Source organism: Macadamia integrifolia, chromosome 10 (genome assembly GCF_013358625.1).
Source record: "Macadamia integrifolia cultivar HAES 741 chromosome 10, SCU_Mint_v3, whole genome shotgun sequence".
Classification (NCBI taxonomy): Eukaryota; Viridiplantae; Streptophyta; class Magnoliopsida; order Proteales; family Proteaceae; genus Macadamia; species Macadamia integrifolia.
In genome coordinates, this window is record NC_056566.1 from 20033482 (window position 1) to 20044744 (window position 11263).

Genomic DNA, 11263 nt, shown 5'->3' on the forward strand with positions numbered 1-11263 from the left:
ATACTATATCGGTTTAATGGTATAGATCAATGTAAAAAAAAAATCATAAAATGTGTAAATGAAAATTACGGGTATTTCTATCCGATATAATTGATCTGATATCATATCGGATTTTGAGATGGTCAATACCAAGGATTAAAGTATCGGTATCGGTCGCTGTATCGGTTGGTCAAAATTAAGATACGTATCGGAGGGTATAGTATCGTATCGTATCGTATCGAAGATACACTAAGATACGCTAAAGATACACACATAAATGGATAGGAAACATTTTTTTAAACACTTTTGCATAAAAGAATTTGTTAAAAAAAGCTATTGATAACATGTATTATGCATAAACACTAAATTGAGGGTATCGTATTAAGAATTCAAGGTTTGTAGTTGTCCCATAAATGTAAAATCATTGTTCCCAACCTTGATTTCCACTTTAGTTAGAGAGAAATATGGCTGACAGCAACTTTGGAACAAAAACCCTTCAAAAAATCGTGTTTTTTCTGAAAAATTACCCATCTTGGCCATTATATGACCGTAGCGCATTGTATCGGTACATGCCGATACTCACCGATACGTACCGATACTCACCGATACGTACCGATACTCACCGATATATACATACCGATACTCACCGATACGTACCAATACATACTGAAACGTACATTTTACCTCAATTTTATATTTTCCATAAAGTCGTATCGAGGCATATCGTATCGTATCGATGTGTATTGGTGGTATATTGATGTATATCGGTATGTATTGTAGGATATTTATCGATAAGAAAAGATTTTAAAAATTCCATGTATCGTATCGGTGTGTATCGTATCGGTCAGCTAAATTTAAGATACGTATCGGAGGATATCGTATCGGATCGGAGATATTTAAAACCATGGTCAATACCCATTCCAATAATGTGCACTAAAACCATATTCCATACCTTTATCGAGCCAATAAAATAAAATACGGCTTAAATTGTCAAATGGTTGATATCTATGATTTTTGTTAGGTTTTTAGATTTATTTATGGGAGGGGGATTATTGCCTCTAGGGGTTAGATTTTTTCATTTTATAAGGGTAGGAAAGTCATTTTGTCCTTCTTGTGTATGGATACAGGTGTCAGGCAACCTAGCATCCTTCTTTTTCCTTTTCTTATATATCGATGCAATACGGTTTTAGGATTTGTGAAAACTCAATCCAAAATCAATGGTTATTGGTTTGTCTGTTTTGGTTTTCAATTGGTTTCTTTTATCGGTCAACTATTGACACAATCTCAGTTTTTTGGGAAAATGAACACTCCCTAGTTCTATGCCCTTATTACACATTTACACCTAGATATTGAGAGTGGTGAAATGACACTCTTAACCTTGTGAAACTTGAAACCCACCTCCATTAATGCCTAAACATGCCCTCTCCTTGCCACTATTCTAGAACAAGAGCAGCATGATCAGAGAACATTCTTTTTCTCCAATTTTCTTTATATCGTTTGGTCTAACCGTTAATTTCGATTTCCTCGGTTGGTTTTTTGATCTTTTTCCAAATTTCTAAAACACAAAACCAATATCTATCCTTTTTTTTTTTTTTTTGGGTAAATCAAAACCAATATCTATCTGATAAGGTTACTTTCGGTTTGTCAACCAATCCGGTCTGATTTTTTATACTCCCTATATTGCAGAAGGAGTTAGATTTAACCGTAAGCCTTAATTAACCAATTTCCCAGTCTAAGTCTCCAACTAACCTCATTTATTAAGGTTTTAAGTTTCATCAAAACCAGCGTCACTATCAAAGAGGAATAAAGCTAGTGGGACCACTCATCCCTTCTAAGCTTTAATTAAATGGATAGGCTCAACTTGATGGAGGTTCTTTCTTAGTACCGAGAGGTTACTTGCCTTGGGATCGTAGTGAGTGAGAAACGAGAATGACTTAAATCTTTCTACCAAAAAAAAACCAAAGAATGGCTTAAAGCTTTGCCTAAAGATAACCCACCACGTGGTCTTATTCTTACCATGATACTGCAGTGTGGTCCCCAAGATAGGGGTGTCAATCGGTGGGTTTGGTTCGGTTTTAGTCGGATTGAATCCGTTTCGATCTAGAAATGAGGGAGTTCAAAATCAATTTGTTAAGAAATTTTGGTTTTCAATCAATTTTAATTTGATCTGATTTGATTTTGATTTATTTTGATTTTAATACCGATTTAGATCGATTTATTATTGAGCTTGAACCATAATGAAGTATTACATTCATAACTTATAGTGACAAGATTTGACTCAAAAAAAAAAAAAAACACTCTAAATTTATGATTAAATCATGATTTATCATTGTAAGAGAAAGACAACTTATATTGAAACCAATGGATAACAAATTACTAAGAAGATAACTAATATTGAAATCACAAAATGAACCATATTATCCAATCATTCATTTAACTATCCAACTAGTTTTGTATAGTGAAAAAGAAAATCAATAGAAACATTATTACAATTTACAAATCAATTTCTCTATTTATAATCTAATATTCAATTATTTGTAACAATTCTCCTTATAATACAAAAATTTCTCATTAATATTGTAAAACATGGATGGTTTAGTTTAATTTTTATTTTTTGATTTTGGCCAATCTGGTTCGATTTAAAAAAAATATTCAATTTCATAAAAACCTGAGTCAAAGTCAAAACAATAAATGTTCGGTTCGATTTTTCCTGATCGATCGAATCAGTTCGACCGGAAACTGACACACCTAGGTGTCCACAAGTACAAACTATGTATATCAAGTACAAACTCTATAAACCACCACACCAACTACCAGGAAGGCAGCCAGGCACAGAGTATTTTACACGGATTCTTCATGTTACAGTGTGGCCCTCTTTCACATGGTCACTGAACCACACCGACCCCTTCCACCCCACCACTATACGACGCAACATATTTTATAGAAAGCCAAGCAGCCAAGCAGGACCCCTCAGTCTCCATCTCTCTTGCTGCTCCAAAAATGGGTATATAGGGAATCTATCTTCAAGAACGTTGGAGGTGAAATTTTCCTCCACGTTTCTTCACTTCTCTGCAAACCCATCACACATAAGCAAGCAAATACTGAATCATAAGTTTTAACAGACAAGGAGAGAAGAGAGTTTAGAATTATCAGCTTGTGATACTTTGTTTGATTTTTAGTTCTAGCTTCTCTGCTAGTGGTATGGCTTCTTAGTAAGTTTTACAGAGATGGGGAAGGCTAGCAAATGGATCAAAAGCTTCTTGAATGGGGGGAAGAAAGACAAGGACAAGGACAAGGACAAGGACAAGGAGAAGGAGAAGGAGAAGGAGAAGGAGAAGAACTGTAGTAGTCAGAGTCAACCCTCTTCCATTGCAATTGAGAATCCCACAACACCCATTACAAATCCACCTTCCACTCCTAAGGAGAAACGAAGATGGAGTTTCAGGAGATCGTCGGCCACAGCTATGGCTACCAAGGATTTCAATTCTACAGATATGGTTGTTTCCACCACTGCAACAACAGATGTAATGGTGGAAGCTGAGAATGAGCAGAAGAAGCATGCCATGGCTGTCGCCGTAGCTACGGCTGCAGCTGCCGACGCAGCTGTGGCGGCAGCCCAGGCAGCAGCCGCCGTTATCCGCCTTACCAATGCTCCTACTCCGGCTAGAACAGTTGTAATTGAAGAAGCCGCCGCCATCAGGATTCAATCTGCCTTCCGTTCTTACCTGGTATGCATTGACCAATTCTCAATCTTAAAGAACCAATTTTTATGAAAGAGGATAGTGGGTAAGGTTGCAGATGAAAGTGAAAATTGACTAGTTCTTATTGACAGGCAAAGAGAGCATTATGTGCGTTGAGAGGATTAGTGAAGTTGCAGGCGCTGGTGAGGGGTCACCTGGTGAGAAAACAAGCCACTGCTACCCTCCGGTGTATGCAGGCATTGATTATAGTTCAGGCAAGAGCTCGAGCTCAGCGGCTCCGGATGGCAGATGAACCACAACCCATTACTCAGAGGCAATCAATTCATAGAAAATCCTCGCAGGACATCCGGCTGAGACAATCATACAGCGTAAGTCTCCTCTGCTAGCAAATCCAGCCACCCTGCATCCATAAGATTTTGAAAATTAGGAATTATCTGATGCCTCAATTGTGATATTGGAAAAAATTTTCCCCTTTCCTCTCTGTTTTGCATCAAAATCTAACAAAGAAACTGACCTAGAATCTGGCCATTTATGTGTAAAGGAGATGGATAGAGGCCTGGAGGAGAACATTAAGATTGTAGAGATGGATATTGGCCAACAAAGGGGAACCTCAAAGAGCAGGAATAGCTACTCTGTTTCTAACCACTCACAAGAACGAATAGATCCAAGATTCTCTGCGTATTATCCAAGCAATAGTGCAAACACAAAGCAAGATCAAATCCAGGTCTCACCTGCTCCATCGGCATTCATTGAGATGAGTCCACGAGCTTGCAGTGGTCATTTTGAGGAGTATTCATTCGCTACAGCACAAAGCAGTCCTCAATACTATTCGGCCGTATCCAAATTGGACCCAACAAGAGCTCCTTATGCTTCCCCTCGACATGAATATGCAGACTCTGCATCCACTGATTACCCATTCCATCCAAATTACATGGCCAACACAGAATCGTCCAGAGCTAAAGCAAGGTCACACAGTGCACCAAAGCAACGACCTGAATCATATGAGAGACAACCCAGCAGGAGGAGGGCATCAATGGAAGGAAGAAATATTCCCAGGGGTGTTCGGATGCAGAGGTCATCTTCACATGTAGGATCCACTGCTCATGGCTTCCAATATCCATGGTCAATCAAGCTTGATAGATCCACTGTGTCACTCAAGGATAGTGAGTGTGGTTCCACAAGTACAGTGCTGACAAATACCAATTACTGCAGATCTCTTGTTCCATATGAGGTTTGTTTTTTACCCAAATTATAAACAACTTGCACTGTTTATGAATTTCTTACATGATTTCTGTAAAGTAATTTTAAGATTCGACATGGGTTTGCAGACTTGCAGTTAGTTGCTGCATTGGGTTTCAGTTAATGGCTGGTTTCTTCAAAGTCTAATTTTCCGTTAAAGTTTTCGTATTTTGTGAGTGAAGCAACAAGGTAACAGATTCTGAAAGTTCTCATCTCTTCCCCTCCAAAATAAAATTGTTATTTCTTTGCTATAATGGCGGCTCATCCCTCACCAGTCACCTTCAAAGTTGAAGAACAGTGTGGAAACAGAGGGTGATGCAAGCTTCAACAGAAGATTGTTCAGATTACAGAGTACTTGAAGTAGATGCAGCTCAAAATAACCTATTGTATTCTTTTGGGAGTTTCAAGTGTCTCAACAGGGGAATCTTAATTCAAGATCCTGTTACAAAGTCCTGGTTTTGCTTTGGGTGTTTACAATTTTTTTGTTGCTTAGCTTTAAAGATTCAGGCTAGATAATGATAAGGTGGCCTGCTGACAACTGAACACTAAGCATGTAAAGATAATTCTAAAAAAAATGAAAATTTGAACTGAATTATGTTCTGCTAAAAGGATTATAGTGAGGAATATGAAGAATTAGCCTTGCATAAACATGCTCTAACATAGATTGGATCTCTACTATTCTACTTGCAGAAAATCAAAGTAGCTCTTCCTGTCTTGGACTGCCAACCATTGCCACCATAGAACAGTTAGGTAGTTTCACAAGTGTGTTTAAGGATGTAATTAAGGCTATGTTGGAACATAGCGTAATAAGACAAAAGTAATAATGAAACTTGTATTTTTTTTTTCTTTGTTCTTTTCTTGCATTCCAAACATAGCCTTAAAGAATCTGTTGACATAGTTTTTTGGGCTTTGCTCAGCAAAATGGACATCTTCACCTCATGAATCAGACAGTGCCCATTTGATCTAAAAATTTCAGTAGGGTACCCAGAAATTGAGAAAGTTGTGCTCCATGCTGGTTGCATAAAACAACCAAAGTTTCTTTTCCTTAAGTTATCTTGTGTTATTGGCCTAGCTCAATTAAATGTGAATGGAATTGGGAGAGAAACATTAGAGATGCCAAAACAGTGAAAATACCAGTCATAATGCCACTGTTGCCACCAGTTAGAAAGAGTTCTGCAGGATCTTTCATTTCCTTTGGAGGCCAGGTCTTCTGCTCCTTTTGTTCAGTTATCTGTTGTTCTTGCTTCATAGTCAAGTTAAATTGATGCTTAGTTCATCCTTTACTCTATCCTTTGTTCTACTTTCCTCTAGAATAAGGTTATCCAGAATTGAGTGATAGTGTACAAGACACCCTTTTGCGATGCAAGACTCCAGTATACTCTTGCTCTAGCTCTTGACCACCAAGTGCCTTGTCGCATACCTCCCTTCGAAGCAGAGTCCAAGTTCCATCATGCATAATCCAAGCTCCAGAAAACTGCTTCCTAGATTGGCTGTGTTTGGTATGCATCCTCAGAATAGATTATGGGTCTATAATGCATTCTGAAGTGAGAAAATAGAGAAGAATCAAGTTTCAGAATGCATTCTAGACCGAGAATCTATTCTGAGAATACATACCAAATACAGCCCTTTATTCATTATCCTGAAACTCATGCGATCTATTCTGGGAATACAATGTGACTGACTTCACCCCCAAGGTTTTGACCCACCATGTCAGTTCTAAACTTGGATGCTGTATGTATTTCAGTTGCAATACAAAATATGACACTTCTATCCAGATTCTTCAGAGGAACATCACTTCCAAAGCCAATGTCCTGGAATTCTATTAATAGACAACTGAGTATTTATGCTATAAGATAAATAACCTAACAAAGAAAATATTGAGTTCAGATTGAAAATTTGTCCAATAACCACTTTCAATATCCTATAAATTCAACAGACAGCCACAAGCAGTACATTGTCCATCTAAAAATATAATTATGATTCACAACTGAAACTAATGAGGCAGAAAGTGCATTGCAGGTGAAGGTATTTATGGTATTGAGATAACTATAACTCTTTTAAGATGTGAAGACGATAAAACGATGCCAAAAGTACTTCTCTCTATATCTGTATGTATAACTCGGATTTGGGGTTTTCGGGTAAAGAATAGGTAATGTGGGGGGCCGGTGGGCCCCACAAAAACCAACCCGATTGGATGTGGGCCCAATTAAATACTTAGGCAATTTAGGCCTAAGATTAAGTGGCAAAACAGTAAATTTGCTGATGTTTACAATTGAGTGGCAATCCTGTAAATAGATTAAAATTCATAAGGTGGGATGGCACTTTTGTAATTAACCAGAAGTTTCTAATAAGGAGTGGCAGAATTGTAAATCTAAGAAACTTCCAATTAGAAGCAGCAAAGTAGCATAGATGGGTTTAAAGGGTGTTCTAGGAAACAAAGTTAAAATAAGGGCACAAGTTATTAAAGACTAAGGGAGGGGGTATTATGGGAAAAACAGAATATAAGGGCTAAAAGTAAACCCACGATTCTTTATTTTGGGGTTGTCTTCAACCTCCAACCAAGAAGATGGAGGAGGAAGATCTGAAGGTGGGAAAACTCCCTCAATATTGCTCAGATGAGTATGAAATTTCAGGGAGAGATACCAAATTCCTAAAGCTCCTGATTGTGAGCAACCATAGGGTCGAACCACTAGTGCTTGCAAGATCTGGGGCTGCTGAAAACAGAACTGGCGGTGGAACTTAGGTTAAGGTCTGCAATCTAGTTTTCATCTCAAGATGGAAGGAATTTTCAAGCAAAGTTTCCCATTGTTCAGGTCGACCTTGGCAGTCGAAACAAACCCCTTGAAATCCCAGGCCAGATCGATGCCCACTTGAGAATCTGAAGCAATTCTTAAAGATTGCTGTTATCACCAATTACAGGGAAGGGAAAACAGAACCGTGAAGAAGGAAAGGAAAAGAGGAAGAAAGAGAAGAAGGGGCAGGGGGAGTTATCGCACAGCAGAAGGGGGAAGGGGATTCTTGTTGAGGAGGAGGAGGGAAGGGTAGAAGGCAGATAGAGAGATCGCAGGGAATATAAGAAGAAGAAGAATAAGAAGAAATAAAGAGGGAAATAAGAAAGACAGCAGAGGAGGGGAGATAGAGGGAGACCACAGGGAAGGGGGAAGGGGGAAGGGGGAAGGGGGGGTGTTGGGGGGAAGAGAAGCAGGCAAGCCGGCTTTCAATCTTAATTTTTCTTCACTCTCCACTATTCTTCCCATGAATTACATGTCCAATATATAATAAAATAATATTAAAAACCTTCTAATTAAAAATAAAAACGAAGATAGAAATAAAATCTTTTACACCCAAGCTAACAAAATAAAGAAACAACTAAGGACTCAAATAGGGAACAAATATTCTCAATTAAAAATAAAATCCTAAATATTCTATTAAACTTAGAATCCAAATTAGTAACTTGGAACCCAAATTGGATCTGAGTCTTGATCCGGGATCTGGAGCAGGCTTGGGTCGATCCATCGGAGTGTTGCTGCATCAATAGGAATGAAGGCTAAAACCACCTACGATACTAAAAACATTCTAAAACTGATCCAGAAACAAAAGCATGATGATCACATTGGATATACACCCAAGAACCTTAACCATGCAAAGAGCTACTTGTTTTCAGTCACCACACCAGCAGTCTTCCCATCATCCTCAGCACATATTTGATACATAGCGGAACCAACTTCTTACAGTAAGCTATTACATGAGTTTTAGATAGGCGTAGCCATTAATAGAACAGTACATTATGCATAAGAACTGCGGGTCTGAGACCCGACCATTCAACCTTCTAAGTTTGCACAACACGAATAGGCTACACAGGATGGAACTCAGATGCCTCTTCCCATCCTTCCTGTAGGAAATCACACTGAATCTTTCCAGTGTAGCTAGCGAACAACACTGGGACTACAAAAAGGAAAGACATATAGTGTGAATATTCACCAATATTGCTTAGTTTCTTCCCCCTCCAACCAGCAAGACAGTAGACACTTTTCAGGATGCTCTGCTGTTGGTTATGAAATGGATTTGTCCTCATAGCTTACTCTTCATGGTTAGCCAGGATAAAAAGTATAAGATCTGATTCTGTAACTGAGACATGCCATGCAACCCACCAAATTTAGAATCTCCAATACATTTTATTGAAGTCAATAGTCTTGAAACTGAGTTAAGGGCATCTTAGAACACAGCAGAGTTGCATTAATTACCCCCTCCTTTTTTTTCTTTGGGCTGGGGGGAAATGTCCACCCTGCAATGCCAAGAAACCCAATAACCCTCATCCGTTCCTTCTTTCCGGAACCTGCTACAGTGGAGATACTGCAGAAGTGCAAAGAGAGTGTTTGAACTTTGGACTAATGCCGAATCCATAAACAGATAATGCTAATTTCAGGTTGGACTCCAACTTTAACCGACCTGTCACCAAAATTTAGGTCCCAACCTACCAGTTTGGTCAATTAATCTTCATTTTGAAGTGTACAAAAATTCAATTTTATAGTTGTGATGAATTTATAATAATAATAATAATAATAATAATAAAAAGGTTTCTATATGTCTATACATGCCTACAGTGCTCTTAACTATTGAGAACTCTCCCATGGCACAGGATTTTGGAACCTATGGGCCAAAAAACTCAAGCTCAAGATGACAGGAAAATGCAATCAATTAGCTTGATGATCTGATTATCAAATTTGAAGAACATGATTAAATTCATTTTTTATTTGAGCCCTTAAATTTCTTAATCTTCCTGTCTCATAGTAGTCTCCTTAAAGCTCTTAGTTAACCAGATAGCAGTCTCCCTAGAAGAAACCTTCCCAGGCCCAAATGGCTTCAATAAAACTCCAAGCTCTTCAAACCTCTCTTGATGCAATAATTGTGCACTGAATTCAAGCAAACCTTCCAATGCCTCAGCTCGTTGCTGGTATGACGAGGTGTCAAACCGACGCTGCAGATAGTCAGGTGAGGTCCAGCCTGATGCTCCAGCAGTTGGGTTCCTGTCTGAGCATTCACTTCCACCTTCCACACCTAACTGATATGTTTTGTATCGAATTCCATGCCATGCATCACTGAAGCTTGCCCTTGCTAACGGTATATCCTGTATTTGGACTGTACACTTGTCTTTGGTGAGGGAACGGTCACCACAATGTGGTGAGGTAGAGGAAGAGCCATGTGCAGACGGTGACAAAGTTCTACGGATGTGAAAGAATGGGTCCTCAGATGAGGCCAATGGAAACTCAACCATCTTGTCAATTCGTGGAGCATTTACAGAGACATCTGGGGAGTTCATTTGCCCAAGGAGATTAGCATTGGATCTGCAAGGGGATTCCACAGGTGAAGCTCTAGCAAGAAAAGGCAGTGAGGCTCTCCGTATTTGCTGAACTGATTTATTTGCTGGCGTTCTTGATGCAGGAAGCTACATGTACAAAGAATAAGAAACAATCAATAACTGAACTACAAAATTAACCAGAAGAACCAAGGATATATTGCATAATGGCAGTCAATTCTTAGTCGCTATTTGAGTGACGTACTGCATAAGCTTCAGCAGATATTTGATGCCAAAAAGCAGCTGGGGTCTGGGGTGGACACTATAGGCGTCGGATATCTTTTTTCCCTATCTATCATCCCATGAATGATTATAATGGACGATACAGTACAAAGCATATGTTTCGTTGTCCTGCCAAAATAAAAGCAAGGTGGGACTCAATTTGTACCTTGAACCTCCATGTCTGCCACAGTATGAACAGTTCTAACAACATGCATGAAAGTAGTCTGTAGCCTCTCAAGAAAACTCAGGGTTTCTCAATTGGTTTTATATTTTCCAATCAAATTTAATTATGTCAATTTGGAAAAACTTGGTGCAGAGAAGGTTTTTTCTGTAACTGGAATATTTAATGACTAAGACATGTGGTATTTTCATATTATATGTTCTTTATGAGCTCACCGATTCACGACTAGGACGAATTTGGGTTGTCGTTGGTGCCTCCGTCCGTCTCTTTGTTGCAGAAGCTTTAGCTGGAGTCATTCTAGGGGTCTTTGCAACATTTGATGTCTTTACAGTTTTTGGCTTGTAGACATCAATCTCTTCATGGGTGCTTCCAGCTGATAATTCTCCCAGCATTTCATTCAGGTAACTTGGGAACTCCTGTACTCTTTCAGTAGAACAAAGAGATTCTTGCTCGGAACCAGATACATTTGGGTTCAAGATCCTTTCATTGCTGAATGAATATTTGTTCTCCCTATCCTTGACAAGATGAACATCTTCTGGTTCAGAAAATCTTGTTTTCTTCACACAATTGGATTCAGTCCAGTGG

General features: G+C 38.8%; 2 protein-coding genes across 4 annotated transcripts; one reads left to right on the top strand and one right to left on the bottom strand.

Annotated features, from left to right (window-relative positions):
- Window positions 1-2887: 2887 nt before the first annotated feature.
- On the top strand, window positions 2888-5567 carry LOC122090711 (protein IQ-DOMAIN 19-like). 3 transcript variants are annotated; one of them, XR_006143726.1, is made up of 5 exons: window positions 2890-3707; window positions 3812-4048; window positions 4222-4911; window positions 5009-5108; window positions 5195-5567. XR_006143726.1 is itself a non-coding variant. In XM_042660393.1 (4 exons), the coding sequence occupies exons 1-4, from the start codon at window positions 3207-3209 to the stop codon at window positions 5018-5020; spliced, it is 1440 nt and encodes a 479-aa protein (XP_042516327.1). In that variant the 5' UTR covers window positions 2891-3206; the 3' UTR covers window positions 5021-5567. The 3 variants fall into 3 exon arrangements, 2 of the variants coding, with proteins under 2 accessions (XP_042516326.1, XP_042516327.1); XM_042660393.1 differs by having other exon boundaries at window positions 2891-3707; window positions 5009-5567; XM_042660392.1 differs by lacking the exon at window positions 5195-5567 and having other exon boundaries at window positions 2888-3707; window positions 4222-5055.
- A 4030-nt stretch (window positions 5568-9597) lies between these two features.
- On the bottom strand, window positions 9598-11259 carry LOC122092270 (serine/threonine-protein kinase Nek2-like; the record flags this gene model as incomplete). The annotated part of the gene is made up of 2 exons (XM_042662599.1): window positions 9598-10365; window positions 10894-11259. Coding segments are annotated over 2 exons (1041 nt in total), but the record flags the coding sequence as incomplete, so codon positions are not given.
- Between the last annotated feature and the right edge of the window lie 4 nt (window positions 11260-11263).

Excerpts from the sequence above, each read along its gene's own strand:
- LOC122090711 (XM_042660392.1), top strand. The coding sequence starts at position 3,207 with ATGGGGAAGGCTAGCAAATGGATCAAAAGCTTCTTGAATGGGGGGAAG. Across the intron at positions 3,708-3,811 it reads CTGCCTTCCGTTCTTACCTG|GCAAAGAGAGCATTATGTGC; the intron begins GTATGCATTGAC and ends TCTTATTGACAG. Across the intron at positions 4,049-4,221 it reads GGCTGAGACAATCATACAGC|GAGATGGATAGAGGCCTGGA; the intron begins GTAAGTCTCCTC and ends TTATGTGTAAAG.